Below are 15,093 nucleotides of genomic sequence, written 5' to 3'. Positions count from 1 at the left end.
TTTTCTGCCTGCTCTCGCTGCACCCTGGTGGGTGTCCTGCGTTCTTTTCCTCTTGGCTATTGACTCCTTGTTCTCCGGAGTGTTCTGCTGGGCCGTTCCTTTTAAGGAACCAGTCCACGCACGTGCTGGACCCCCTTCCGGGAAGCCACCTCCACGTCCGGAGTGACTCGGCGGCAGCAGTGCTCGGGGACCCTGGACCGCCCACAAATCGCTGCAGCCCCCCTCCCTGCACTGAGAGCCTTTCTCTTTGTAATTAGTTAGTATTTCCTTGGGAGATGCTTTGAGACTCTGTAGACACCTTGCTCCTTATTGAAGCGTCATGTCCTGGTCTTAGCCTCCATTGCTCGTTCTCGGCCCGGCAAGAACTCTGGGGGGTCTGGGGGTGCCGAACGGTGCTTGGAACCACTGCAGTTCACCCTAAGGAAGAGCTTACACTTCGGCTTGCCTACATCCGTATGGACTTGCGAGTCCTGTTTCCTTTAGTGGGTTCTAGTCCGTGACTGTGTTTAATCAGTGACCCTCAGAGGCGTCCCGTCGCGCCGAGCGATTCCTGCCCTTCCGGAATCGAGCACCAGTGGGCTCTAGACACATGTCACCCGGGCCTCAGCCCACCCTGGGGTCTGCCGTTTCTCTAGGGACCCTGGCTCCCCTCAGTGCACAGAGTCCAGGGGCCAGGGTCTGGAAGGAGTGTGCTCGTTGCTTTTGGGGGCACTGGCTCCCAGGCCCTGTGCATGGACAGTTGGGGTGTTTGCACGTCTCTGTTTCTGCCGGGGACCGTGAGCTCACCCCGGTGCCTACGGCCGTTCCTGCCCAGCAGGCCTCTCTGGCTTTCTCTCTCTCTGCATCTGTCCCCTCCCCTCTGGCAGCGAGAACCCTGCCCGTGTCTCCCTTACGGGGACTTGCTTACCTGTCCGTCGTCCAGCATCTGACGTCTCTCACTCGCTGGTCGTGTTACCTTCTCGGGCCACCCCGCCGCTGTGCACCCCCTTCCCGTCCCAGCGTGTCCCCGGGAGGAAGCCCTGCTCACACACCCGGCCCTCCAGTCACCTCCCTCGTCCTCTGCCCACCCCCCTACCCTTGGGGCTGGCCCGGCAGCAGCCTGGTCCACATGTGATGACCAGCTCTCGGGGGACGTGGGCCGATCTCCAGCCACCGTGGCCAGCTTCAGGGTCCCAGCGTGTCGCCACTGGTCACAGAGTTCGGGGCACTCGGTGTGGACTTATTAGACTTACTCAGATGCAGCAGACAAATAGCGTCACGGGCACAGGAAGGAGTCAACATAGTAAAATAATGAGGAAGTGATGAGTTTTGAACATTTATTACCTCGGTGCTTAATATAATTTATTAATTATGTGTTTATGCTATTTAATTTGTTTTTCACAACTGGCTCCCCTCACGCGTCCCTCCTTAGGTACAAAAAGAACTTGAAGGCGCTGTACGTCGTGCACCCCACCAGCTTCATCAAGGTCCTGTGGACCCTCTTCAAACCGCTCATCAGGTGCGCGGCGCTCTCGGCGAGAACCTCACAGGGGCGGGAGGCTGCATCCCGAGGACTCGGGGCGGCGGCGGGCGGGGGCGGCTCTCCCTAGGCGGCCTCCTGGAGGTCTCCTCTCCGGGGCACCCACGTGTCTAGGGCTACGCTGCCCACCCGTGGCTGTGGCGGGTCACGGGCCGACGGTGGTGAATAGGAACACAGGCTCACGACACTGGCAACCTGGTATTTTGAAACCCACCCTGGCCTGAGCACCTGCTTTCCGCACCTGTGTCGGGGGTCCCCAAGGCCAGCTCAGGTTGGGTGGGTCACCACAAGGACTCACGAAACTCAGACCAGCGCTCCTTCCAGAGAGCGTGGCCCACGGGGCCCTGTGGGGCGTGGGGGAGGGGTTGGATGTGGCTCCCGGGTCTGCAGGCTCCGCTTGGAGAATTTCTGGAATCGGGGACTTGCGTCTGCTCCCGTTTACCGCAGGAGAGACCTCCGTGGCCGGAGTTCTCCTCGTTGTAGAATTCCCCGCCTGTTTTCCCACGGCCTGCCCCTCCCGCCGCCACAGCCCCACGCCTGCTGGGAAGGCGGGAATCTTCCGTCTGTCCCCTTGCTTAACCAGGACCAGCCCGCGGGTGCTGCACTTGACACAGCGGTGACGCAGCCGCCCGAGAAGACAGTTCCGATGTTCTCCTGCGTGTTGGCAGTGTCATTGGCTTAGCAAAGCTCTCGGAGTTCTAGAAACCTCTCTGAGTTCTTGGGGAAATAATCCTCCCTCCCGCTCTGTCACACGGCCGCCCGGATGCTGGGGTGGTTCGGGAGCTTGGGCTTGTCTCAGCCCTGCCTCTGGTCACCCAGTGTTGTGGGCGGGAGGTACAGCCTCTCTCTGCCTTAGTTTCCCCGTGCGGCTGGCGGTGCCCCGCAGTCGTTTTGTCCTTGCGGGAGTTTGTGGACGGGTCCTGCCAGTGCTCAGAAGCCGGACTGCAGGGCGCTTGCTGATCTCAGTGCTGGCTGCTGACATTGCTTTAAAAAAAATTTTTTTTTAAAACATTTATTTATTTATTTGACAGAGATCACAAGTAGGCAGAGAGGCAGGAGGAGAGAGAGGAGGAAGCAGGCTCCCTGCTGAGCAGAGAGCCCGATGTGGGGCTCAATCCCAGGGTGCTGGGATCATGACCCGAGCCGCAGGCAGAGGCTTTAACCCGCTGAGCCACCAGGTCCCTAAAAACTTTCTTTTCGTGATTCATTTACCACAACTTGTCGTGCACCTTACGTGCGCAGCCGAAACCGAAGCAATCCCGTGAAGTCAGCTGTCTTCTCCCTCTTCCAGAGGAGAGGAGTTTGCGGCTGGCTCAGCGGGGTTTCCAGCTCAAGCCCGTGTGGTTCTGCCACTTGCCCTGCCTCAGGCGTGGCCATACGGGGGGCCCAGGAGAGAACCTCGGGAATCAGGGCTGGAGGCGCTGGAGTCAGGACTGGGTTCTGCCACCCGTTGGCCGTGTGGCTTCAGGCAGCCGTGTGACGTCTCTGAGCCCTCGAGTTCTCATTTGGAAGTGAAGCGGATCGGCACAGAGGCCCTCCAGCGCCCAAGAACCAACAGGATGTCCACGGGCCCCTCCTGATTCTGACCCTCGGGGGGCGGGGCCTGGGGTTTGCCCACCCACCTCCATGGCCGACCCCCGGAGTGCACTGCCCTGAGGCCTTTCCAGGGTACCAGTGGCAAGAAACAGGGTTCTGCTTGCATCTGCCCTCCAGACCTCCAGAGCCTGGTGACCAGCAAATGCCTGGCCGCTGGAGGGGGTCAGGCAGCAGAAACACGGCGAATGTTGGAGGGTGTTCCTGCGTGGGCAGGGGCTGGCCCCAGAGGCCTCCCTACAGCTCAGAAGCTGACCTCTCTGTCCCCCCGCAGCCCGGCTGTGCATGCAGAGTGGCCCAGACCCCCTCTGCCCCCAAGGGCAGGTGGCTGGGGGTCGGGGCACATGGCCCAATTCCCGCTCGCCCACTAGGGGGAGCTGGTGCACGCGGCTGGGCCTCCCGTGGCCTCCCGTGGGCTTGTGATGGAACAGCTGGGCTTGGCCCGCAAGGGAAGACGTTCTCGACGTCTGCCCGGCCACCGGCGTGGGGTTGTGGGTGACACTCAGTGTCGTGCCCTTGACAGTCTGTTCAGAGACACATCTCGTGTTGAGCGTTCCAGCCACACTCACAAGGCCAGGGGACGCGAGGGTCACTTTGTGACGGTGGACCGGCTCATCGCCGTGGTGCTGGCGACAGCGTCACAGCCAGGGGATGCGAGGGACACTTTGTGACGGTGGCCCGGCTCATCGCCGTGGTGCTGGCGATAGCGTCACAGCCAGGGGACGCGAGGGACACTTTGTGACGGTGGCCCGGCTCATCGCCGTGGTGGTGGCGACAGCGTCACAGCCTCTGCACGTGTCACAGCTCCCCACGCCGCGCCTGCGAAGTCTGTCCCGCTCTGTGCATGCCGGCGACCGTCCAGCGGAGCCGTGACCAGAGCTGGGCGGGCAGCGGTCCTTTACCAGGGGCAGGTGTGGGGCAGGGTGTGGGGCCCCTCGCCCGCCGGATCCTGTTCCTGTCCTCGCTCCGCAGCTCGGGCAGCGGTTCGTTGGTGACAGCGGTCCCAGGTGGTGTGTACTGGGTGTAGACGGCAGACGTCTTCCCAGACGGTCCCGCTCAGAGGGAGATCCCGTTCCTGAGGGGGAGACGGAGGCCCTGAGAGATGGGGAAGCAGACTCGGCTGGGGCTTGTCCCCGCGGTGGTGCTCACCCCTGGCTGGCCTCCCGAGTGACACTGTCCTGGAGAGGGGACAGACTGTGCCTTGTGTGCTCCCTGCCCTGCCCCGGGACCCTCGCAGAGAGGGGGTGCCCAAGCGGGAAGGCGCCCCAAACCGCAGGCTCCCCCGGCCCCTCCCTCCCCTCGCCCGCGCCTGCAGACTCCTGGCAGAGTCTGGCATTTCCATGCAGATGAGACGCTGCTGGGTCGGTGCCTCCGAGTTCTTCTTCGGAAAGCGGCACACCTGCAGACGCGGCTTCTGTCGTGTCCCGGTTTCCGCCGGAGTCAGCACTTCCCGTCTCAGCGCCAGCCGCGTCGGCGTTGCTCTCCCCGCCCCCGGCCCGGCCTCCTGGGCTCATCGTCCTCCTCCTGCTTCTGATTCCTCCTCCTGCTTCTGATTTTTCAGTCACAAGTTTGGGAAAAAAGTCATCTATCTCAACGGCTTGAGCGAGCTCCGCGAACACCTCAAGTACGACCAGCTGATCGTCCCCCCGGAGGTTCTGCGGTGAGTCAGACCCCGTTCCGAGAGGCGTGGAAACTCCCTGGGGATCCCACGGGCCTCGGTCCCCCCCCCTTGCAGCGTGGAAGGCTGAGCCTCCAAACACGCGCCCAGTGGATCCGGCCCCGAAATGCGCGGCCTCAGCAGGGATGCTAACTGCTGACTCAGGGAGCCCAGCCTGCGGCGGGCTCTGAGCTGTGCGTGCGGATGCCGGGCCCTCCCCCCGCCCCCGGGGGAACTGATTTAAAAATACAAGCCTCTGCGGTAACTGCTGTTCTCCGCCTTGGTGTTTACCGCGTTTGCCTTGAGCGGAGAATCGGGGGCGTTTCTCAGGCGTGTGCATAACGCTGGGTACGGAATGCAATGTTCTCGGCCTGTCACAGGTGCTCTGGATGCCAGCCCGGCCGATGGCTTTTGCCGAAAGCCTGTTCGTGTGTCTGCTACTTGAGCTTACATGGCAGCGGGGATCTCTCCCGTGGGGTCGGGAGCGGAGGAGGGTGTGCGGTCGGCTGGCACCATAGCACACAGGGGCAGGTCTTGGACCCCTGGCCCTTTGCATCTCCCTGTCTGGGGGTCCCTGGAGGGGGCAGGGCCTTCGTGGAGCTGCAGGGACACGGGGAGGCTTTCAGGGGTGGGGGAGATGTTGAGCTGCTCTGGGCGCTGAGTCGTAGACCAGAAGCTGGGCACACAGGGCGGTGTGGGGAGGGGCCCGGTGGTAGGGGCCAGGAGTCAGTGACAACAGCTAGGGAGGGGACTAGGGGCGAGGGGATATCAGGGGAAGAAGTGAGTTTCCCAGGGACCAGTGGCTGGGTCCAGAGACCGGCGAAGGGTGTTTCCAGCAGAGGGAGGGAAGCCTTTGTGCAGACACACGGGTGCAATGTTGGCCCGGGGTTGGGCGGAGAGAGTGGGCATTTGCCGAGGTTTGATTATCCTCTGTGCCTTTGGTGTGAACACCCAGGGCCGTGGGGGACAGTGTGTGTGCATGCGTGTGTGCACGTGCACGCACACACACGCGTGGGCTGGCGGGACGGTGCCTGGGCCCAGAAGGATGAGACACGGGTCCTGCAGACATTCACGGGGCGTCCGGCCCCTGCAAGGTGAGAGCCGCGCTTCCGCTGTGTCCTCAGGTACGATGAGAAGCTCCGGAACCTGCGCGAGGGCAGGTCGCCCCCTCCTGCCAAGATGCCGCCGCCGCGGCCCCCTCTGCCCACCCAGCAGTTTGGCGTCAGTCTGCAATAGTAAGTGAGCTGGGAGGTGACCTGCTGGTTTCCTCTGGGGGACCGTGGGACACTCGTGTCCCAGGGAGGCTGTCCCCAGGCCTTTGTATCCAGCAGTCCCGCTTACCCCTGCGGGGGACCCGAAGTGCACGCTTTTCCTGGAGGCAGGAGCGCCTGCTCCCAGGTGTGTCCGCGCGAATGTGTGCAGGGGACCCAGTGGCAGGTGGAGGACAGGTCCCTGGGGTTCTTGCCCACGTGCAGGGGCCTCAGCGGTGGGCAGGGGACCAGGTCCCTGGGGTTCTCACCCACGAGCAGGGGACCCAGTGGCGGGAAGGGGACTGGGTCCCTGGGGTTCTCTCCTGTGTCCGGGCATCCAGGCCATGGCAGGACGCACGCCACCAGCCTCAAAGTGAAGCACCCTGTGTGCTTTGCTTCAGGCAGTGAGGCGGGGCGGCCGTGGGGCAGGGCCCGTCGGGAGGGAGTTTTGGGACCAGTTCACCGTCTGCCTTGCAGTGACGGCAGCCGAGTGGCGATGGCAGCCCCCCCCGGTGCCACCGTGCACCTCCCGTGGCTGCCCACGCCAGATGCAGAGCGTGAGTGGGGAAGGAACTTCGGCCAGGTCCAGCGCCTGATGGCGGACCGTTAGTGTCACAGCGCGGCGTGTCCTGTCCTTCCTGACCCGTCTCTCCCCTGACCAGCCGCATGACCCTGAATCCACTCCCCGTCTCAGCTGGTTGCCTGGAATGAAGGAGCTGGGGGCTGTGACCATTAGCATTTCCTTGTAAGGATTCTGGGCCAACTTTGTCGCTTTTGAGACTCGCCCAGGGGCCCCTCCTGCAGGAAGGCTTCCGTGACGCTGTCGGCGGAGTCTGGGGCCCTCCCGCCTCACCACCGCCTCTGAGCCGGCTGATGGGGAGCCTTCCCACTCCACTGCCTGGCAAGGAGCGCCTGGTCCATCCTGGTGTCCTCTGCTGCCGACTGTAGGCCAGACGGAGCAGGTGTTTTATCCTACAGCCGCGTGGGGCCGTTGGGTCTGGTGTGCACAACGTGTAGAAAACCAGGGTCTGGAGGGTGCTGGGTCCTGGGAAGTGGTTTGCTCAGTCCCAGCGAGGGGTCATTTCTTGCTGGAAGCGTTCACGCCGTTCATCTTCCCACGCCCACATCTGACGCCTTCACGGCCCTTGGTGCGACTTGATGCAGTCTGAAAGGTTGAGCATTGGAGACTGGACGGTGTCCTGGCAAGGGCGCTGGGGGATCCCCGCCTGCCACCTCGGACTTGCCACTTGCCTCTCCTGAGGCCTCTGGGCATGGGGACTCATCCTCTTCTCGTGGGGGCTGTGGGGCTACAGGGGAGACACGCTGGGGACCCTCTTTCCTCCTGGCCTGGAGGGCTGCTGCGTGTGACGGGAAGAAGCACGGCCCCTGGGGACGTCAGTGTCCCTGTGATCGTGTCACCTTACATGGTGACGGAGACTCTGCAGAAGTGATTCAGTGAGGGATCTTGGGACGGGGAGGGACCCGGGTGGGCCCAGCGGCACCACGAGGGTCAGAGTCAGAGAGGAGCTGGGAGCACGGAAGCAGGAGGCTGGAGTGACATCAGGGAATGCAGGTGAGCCCGAGGAGCTGGAAGAGGTAAGGAACAGGTTCTCCCCTCAAGCCTCTGTACAAAACACAGCTCCGTCGACCCGTTTTAGCCGCTGACACCTGCAGAAGGCTAGGACCGTAAGCTCCCGTCGTTTGGAACTGCTGTGTCCGTAGTAATTAGTTGCAGCGGCACAGGGAGCTAAGAGCCGGCAGGGAGAGGTGTAGGGGAGGAAGGTGTGCGGAGACCCGGCTCCCAGAGCATGCCACGGGGCTGGCTCTGGCTCGCAGGGGCTTGGGGGCTCAGAGTGGAGCCAAGGGCGGGGCTGGCACGGGTAAGGAGTTGTGGGTAAGGAGGCGAGAGTCCACACCTTGGGTGGGTCTCAGCAGCTGAAGATGGGCCCCATTTTCCAGAACTTTCCGCAATGATAGATGTGGTCCGCACCGCCCGTTGTGGCTAGTGTGGCCCGGGCCCCGAATTTCTAACTTTATGTCATTTTAACGGATGTGAACTTAAATGGCCCCTGGCTGGCCTACAGGACAGTACGGCTCTAGACCCCTGGCTCCCACCCGGACACGCGCACACACGGGTTCCCTTGAATAGACCTTCGGAAGCCCCGTGGGGAATTCAGTGTCCGTTCAAATGTGGTGTTACTGCATACATCCGGAACAGATGTTTACCAGTTTCCTTCTTTACACGCTGTGAAAACGTGCTGGTGTGACCCCCTCCAGCTCACGGGTGTGACTCTGGAGGCCACCAGGGAAGGCAGCCGGGGATGCACCTGCTGTGACTGGGGGCGGCCCTGGGGGTGCTGTGGGAACTCAGCTCTCAGACAGGGGCCCAGGTGGGCTCCGTATTTCTGAGGCTTCTGTTGTCCCCTCTCGCTTTCAGCCTGGCCTGTGGGGCAGCGGCTGGCTGGTAACAGGGCTCCTCGGTGGCCATGCCCGAGGCCCGCGGTGCTTCCATTATCCCTCCCTTAGCCTGGCAACCCCAGCAGGGCCTCTCAGATTGTGTTCAGAGCCACTTCTGTCTCCATATTGTCCAATAAAATGTTAAAAATGAAAAATAAAACAACAAAACACACCAAACTTCTGGATTTCTAGCGCCATCTACCCGAGCGTAGAGCAGGGGAGGCAGCCTCGGCCTTCCGTCTCCAACAGATGCTTTCAGAGTGTGCTCCTGGAGCATCTGAACGCTAGAGCCCTCTCCGTTAGCCCATCGAAGATAGGTATTACAGATGTCCTTTATAAAGGCCTTGGTTCACTCCTGTTCTGGGGCCAGTTGTAACTAAAAATCAGTTCGTTGTACTTTTTTCTTTTTTGATGCCCAACATGGGGCTTGAACTCACGACCCTGAGATCAAGAGTCATCTGCTCTGCTGACCGAGCCGGCCAGGCGCCCCCAGATCATTGTATCTTTAGGGAACGACGAGTACCACGGGACGGCCTCTGAGGAACATGCCGTGTGTGCCACTTTGAGAGCTAACCCATGGGATTGCCTCTTTAAATTAATATTTTATGCTGTTTCATTGCAAATGACTGCAATAAAATGGCAATAAACATATTAGATAGAGCACCAAATATGTAATTTGTTTGGACTATGAATGAATGGAAGTCATTAAAATTCATAACCGAATCCTATTCACAAATGTTAATTTGCTGAGTTAAGTTCAGAAGCACACAACAGAAAGCTATCACCTTAGAACAAGCTAATTAAGTTAATATATTAAGGGGGAGACAGAGTCAAGCTAGCTTTGCTACTCGCCATCCCCAAAGAGGGAGAAAGGCACGTGTGCATTCCATACAGCTCTCTCTGGGCAGCTGTGGGGTAGGGGGAAGAGGGCAGGTCAATGAGGGCCTCCTCTGGGTAAGGGAGGGGATGCAGGTCCCAGCTTGGGGAAGTCAAGCCAGTGACGTAACTCACCCCAGTTTCCTTCCCCGTAAGTGGAGTTAAAACCATACCCTCCTTACCTCCAGGCCCCGGGGAGCTTCACAACAAGGTGTGCAGACCGTGTAAACCAGTCCCCACTGCCCGGCTTGCCGGCTCTCATTCTCCTTCACTTCATCTTCCCCTCCTCCAGGAAGCCTTCCCTGATGACTCCACACAGACTTGGGACCATTTGTTGAAATGAATATTCTCTCTGCTACCGAATTGCCTTGGCTCCCTTGTCAAAAGCTGATTGCCCATGAGCGTGAGGGTTTATCTCCGGATGCTTGATTCTCGTCCATCGGCCCATGGTGGTTCCATACTCTCTTTAATACTGTCGCTTTGTACTAAGTTCTGAAGTCGGGAATGTCAGTCTCCCGACTTTGTTCCTCTTTTTCAACATGGTTTTGGCTCTTTGGGGCCTCTTGCATTTCCATATTGACTTCAGAATCAGCTTGTCAGTTTTGTAAAAAGGCAGCCGGGATTTCAGCGGAGATCGCGCTGTCTCTGCGGATCCCTTTGGGGAGCACGGCCGCCTTCCCCAAACCACACTATCCAGTTGGTGAACCACGAGAAGTCTTTCCTCGCAGGTGGATCTTTTCCTTTTCTTTCAGTGAGGTTTTATGGCTCCCCGTCTCCGTATTTTGCACCTGTTTTTGTTAAATTTATGTAAGTATTTTGTTCTTTGCGATGCGGTTGTAAATGAAATTTTTTGCGTTCTCGTTTTTTGGATTGTTCACTGCTAGTGAATCGATGTAGCTGATTTTCTTACTCTGACCTTCTGTCCTGCTGCCCAACATCAGATATTCGTTCAGCTAGATGTTTTGTGAATTTTCTAAGTATTTTCTGTATCCGAGATCATGTCATCTGCAAATAGAAATAGTTTTACTTCTTCCTGCCCATCCCGGATGCCTTTTATTTCCTCTGCTTGCCCGATCGCACTGACCAGACCCTCCACTGGGTAGAGCACACACATCCTTCTCTTTTCCTGTTCTTACCGGGAAGTGGCTATGACTTTTCCCCATTCAATGTGATCTTAGCTGAGGGTTTTCATAGACACCCTCTGCCGTTGGAGGAGAAGCCCTTTCATCCCTAGCTTGCCGAGTGGTCGGGTCTTGTTTTTCTTTTTTCCAAGAAGAGATGCGAGAGTGCGTCGTATGCTTTTTTTGCCTTTATTGAGATCACATAGCTTTTGTCCTTTGTTTTTGTTTTTGTTTTTAAACATTTTATGTATTTATTTGATGGACAGAGATCACAAGTAGGCAGAGCAGCAGGCGGGGGTGGGGTGGAGAACAGGCTCCCCGCTGAGCAGAGAGCCCGATGCGGGGCTCGATCCCAGGACCCTAAGATCATGACCTGAGCCGAAGGCAGAGGCCCAACCCACTGAGTCACCCAGGCGCCCCTGCTTTTGTCCTTTGTTAATACAGTGATGACATCGATTGATTTTTGTCTTGAACCAACCTTGAATTCTAGGAATAAACCACGATGTTTGTAGTAGATAATCTTTTCATGTGTAGCTCGATTGCTTTGCTGGTATTTTGTGGGTGACTTGGTGCCCGTATTCCTCAGAAACACGGGCCTGTGGCCACCTTCCATTGTGGTATCTTTGACTTAGCTTCATGGCCCTTCTGTTTTTTTGCAAACATTTATGTCGGATCAGAGCAAATCTTTCCTTCACGGGGGTTGTGGGATTTTCAGACTCATGGGAGAAGAGGGGTGCTCCCCCTACCCCCACCTCTCTGCCTCCTCTCGTAGCTGCAGGAATGGGATCTGGGGGGACAGATTCAATGGTCCACTGAAAGCAGGACCACGGGGCTCTTCCAGCCGCGTCTTTCCCGGAGCGGAAGGTTTTGGCTGAGCCAGGGCCTGCTTTCACGAGGAAAGAGGTGATGGGCGTCCGGCTTTCCCTTCTCTTTCGCTGTGTGCCTGGGTTTGCTCGTCTTTGGTCTCCTGCACCGCGGGCTGTCCGGAGTGCAGAAGTTGCCGCTCTTTGGGAATGGCCTGTGCGGAGGGGAACACGTCCTTAGGCTCTGGTTCTCAGTCACATAAGTCAGCCTGACTTGCTAGAAACCCCACCCCATTCGAGTTTGGGAGGCAAACTTTCCAGTTCTTCCTTCACCTCCCAAAGGGGCCAGCCGTGCCGAGGTGAGTTAACCCCACCAGACCCCCACCCCACAGTGTGAGGCTGTGGTCTTTCTGGGTACAGGACTCGGGAAGCGAATTTTGATTTGAACCCTCAGCTCTCTGGCTTCAGATAACGTAATTTCCCTCTGCGAGTCTGCTTTGTCTTCTGTCCCAATGCGGCCCCGTGACGAAGCCAGCAGTCCCGGCGGTGGTGGGCGGGTGTGCTGGTGCACATCGGTCCTCCGCACACTGTGGTTCCCGGAGTGTCCGCCTGCGTTCCCCAGTTCTGCCGGTGCCCGGGACCTCCCAGCCACCTCTGCGGCTAAGACCTCCCCAGGTCAGCGGCGTGAGCTGAGCTGCAGCACTGTCCTGCTTTCGGAACTAGGAGGGGGATGAGAGATGAAGGACCATCTCAGATGGATGGGAAAGCCAGGGTCCCAGCAAGGCAGGCCTGCCGTTCTGCCCTGGCCAGGCTGTTTCTAAAATGCTGCAGTCTCTCTTCTTTCTGCGTTCCCTGCATGCAAAACCAGGGAAGAAACATGCTCTGAATAACTCTAGGCATGTCCCCCAAGAGGAGGGGCTACACGTGAGAATTACATGCGAGAATCCCTGGTGCCCTCTGGGGGCTGCGGGCCCGGAACAGCGCTGTGCCCCCGAGAGCCCCCTGCATCTGGCGTGTGCCTCGGAACTTGAGTTCAGGGTGTGGGTTTAATGTTCCGTGCCCCCATGTGGAGACTGGCCGCGGCCCGCACACCTGGGGATGCACAGGGCAGGTCGTGGTAGGACAGGATTTGCTGCTGTCCTGGGCACTGCCCCCTCACCCAGCCAGGAAGCACCTTTTATCCAGAACCCCTTGGGCAGAGGTCATTCTCCGCCCTGACTCAGTTGGCTGAGCAGGCCCCTCTCCAAGCCAGCAGCCAGGGACAGGGATGGAGGAGAAATCCTCAGCGGGGGTTTCTGTGCCGTCGAGAGTAATAACGGACGCCAGGACCCTTTCTGCTGCGCACCGCGAGATGCCCTACTAGAGTCAGTGCTCCCTGAATGCCCGGGCGAGGAGGCATTTCTGGGCTGGGGGGCCCCGCGACTGAGCGGACCCCTCCACTTCTGGGACCCCGGGCCCCTCCCTGCCCTGACAGCCTGCTTGTGAAAGAGGAAATATGGGCTAAGCTGTGGGCAAGGGGGGCTTTGGGCCGCTCATTGGTGTCCATCCGGTCTATTTTGCAGGTCTCGGGGGGGCCCCTCCCCAAAATGTTAACTAGCACGGACTTTGGAATGAACAGCCCCAGGCTGTCAAGTTGGGAGATCTTGGGCCGGTCCCTGCAACGTCCTGAGCCCGTGTCTCCCCCTGAAACGGGCTGCCCGTGTCTGGCCTGGGAGGCCACTCAGCCCCCGGCATTCCAGTGATTTGAACTGTTAGTACATTTGACTCGAGCGTAACCAAGCCTTCCACATCCCTCAGCACTGACTGCCGCTCCTGGGGTGGGGGTTCCAGCACCTCTGCTTTCCATCTGGGGAAACAGAGGCTGGGGAGGCTGAGAGATTGGCCTAGGGCCACCCCTCCTCAGGGCAGGGCCGGAGCTCTGTCTGGCTCCCAAAGGAAGCAGGAGGAGGAAGAGAGCCACTCGTCCCGTCCACCATGTTCCTTCCTCCCCAGGACGCAGAGGGGACCGCCCGGACTCTACTCCAGAGGGACACAGGAAGCCAAGTCTTGGCTGGGGGGTGTCCACCCACGTTCCTGTGACGACAGGACTCACAAAGGCAGCGGCTGTCATCAGGGCCCCTCGGCTGGCTGGGTTGTTGCTTCTCATCCAGGACATAGAGCTTCAGCAAAGAGACACCAGGAAACCAGCTGCCCACGGAGCGCGGGGCACTCGGAGGCCTGTGGTTGCTGTTGGTGCCGTGTTTTTAAAAATATTTATTTGACAGAGAGACACAGCAAGAGAGGGAACATTGGCAGGGGGAGTGGGAGAGGGAGAAGCAGCCTCCCCGCTCAGCAGGGAGCCCGACGTGGGGCTCGATCCCAGGACCCCGGGATCATGACCTAAGCTGAAGGCAGACGCTTAACCAACTGAGCCACCCAGGTGCCCTTAAATAAACTTCTTTTTTAAAAGGTAAAAGGATGGAAAACTTAAGCCGTGCAACCACCAACCTAAAGAAAGTTGGAGTAACTGTATTAATATCAGGCAAAGTGGGTTTCAGAACAAGAAATAAGCCCAGGGCCAAAGAGGGACATTTCATAACAATAAAGGAGACATAATTTTAAAAGTACATGAGCTAGTAACCGAGTTTTTAAATACATGAAGGAGAACCTAGTAGAACCAAGAAAGAAGCAGACACGTTTCCACGCGGAGACATCCGTACCTTCGCTGAGCGATCGATAGGTAGAAAACCAGCGTCTAGAACGTGAACACCGCAGTCAGCCAAATGCACCTAACTGACCTTTGGACGACATGTTCTCTAAGAGGAACAACGCCCCTGCTCTTCTCAGCTAAAATGTACCAGAGCAGGACTCCAGCCGGTGGGTCTGACCTCGGAGCCCTTTTCCCTCCGTCCAACACGGTCTCCCAAGGATGCTGCCTTCCGGCCCAAGAAGGGCCATTCTTTTATGTTTCTTCCTGTGTTTTCTAGTCGCCTTGTGTAGCAAATCTCTGTCAGACGAGCGCAGTAAGAGGCTGGGTGTTGTCCGGCGTGTTGTTTGATGGGTCGGCCTCTGGTCTGGGTCTCCTGGGTCTGCTCTCACGGCCGAATCCCATGCCTCCAGGCCCGCCCTGTGCACTCCCCTCTGCCTGGAACACCCCTCCCTGTTTGGTCCCCCACGGGCTCCTACCCATCCCTCACAGCCTACTCAGAAGTTGCCCCATGGGAAGCCCCCCCAGCCCCCAGGTCTCCCCTGTGTCACGGGCATCCTCTCAGTGGAGCCCTCGGCTGCCGCGTTATCCTTTTTACCACCCCTGCCTCTCTGTTGGCCCCGAACACTGACTCTCTGAGCACCGAGGCCGCATCTCCCCCTGCACGGCTCCTCGGTCCTGTGTTTTCATGGCAGTGTTGAGAGGACCAGAGTCTCCTGTCAGGCCCAGGAAACACTTACTTCCTCTTCTTTCCCCTCAGCCTCAAGGACAAAAATCAAGGGGAGCTCATCCCTCCTGTGCTGAGGTTCACGGTGACGTACCTGAGAGAGAAAGGTGAGCGAGAGCTGGCTTCCACCCAGGGCACGAGAGCCTCTGGGTGCACCTCCCGGGGGGGCCCGACTGCTGTCCTGCGCACCCTGCAGACCAGGGAATTGGAGGGACTGGAAGCCACGCCGGGAGGCTGACCAGGACGGGCTGGGCTCAGGCACGTGGACTGTCGGGGTCTGAATCCTGGACTCCACCGCGGACTGGCTGTGTGACCTTGGGCAGTTACTTACCTTCTCTGGGCCTCTGACTCCTCATCTGCCCAATGCGGTTGGGAACAGTACCTGAAGCGCGGGGTTGCTGTGG

General features: G+C 58.9%; 1 protein-coding gene across 3 annotated transcripts in view; it reads left to right on the top strand.

Annotated features, from left to right (window-relative positions):
* The window catches only part of ARHGAP8 (Rho GTPase activating protein 8), a 69,595-nt gene that overhangs the window by 34,228 nt on the left and 20,274 nt on the right, over positions 1-15,093 (top strand). For all 3 annotated transcript variants that reach the window (XR_006819594.1, XM_046011198.1, XM_046011199.1), the window contains 4 exons: positions 1,412-1,498; positions 4,674-4,772; positions 5,894-6,004; positions 14,723-14,796. Coding sequence is in view for 2 of the 3 variants with exons in the window: in XM_046011198.1 (XP_045867154.1) it covers positions 1,412-1,498; positions 4,674-4,772; positions 5,894-6,004; positions 14,723-14,796 (371 nt within the window). In the remaining variant the exon portion in view is untranslated. The remainder of the gene's footprint in view (positions 1-1,411; positions 1,499-4,673; positions 4,773-5,893; positions 6,005-14,722; positions 14,797-15,093) is intronic.

Source organism: Meles meles, chromosome 7 (assembly GCF_922984935.1).
Source record: "Meles meles chromosome 7, mMelMel3.1 paternal haplotype, whole genome shotgun sequence".
NCBI classification, from domain to species: domain Eukaryota; kingdom Metazoa; phylum Chordata; class Mammalia; order Carnivora; family Mustelidae; genus Meles; species Meles meles.
The sequence above is the reverse complement of the archived record's forward strand: the minus strand, read 5'-3'. Positions and strand labels throughout refer to the sequence as shown.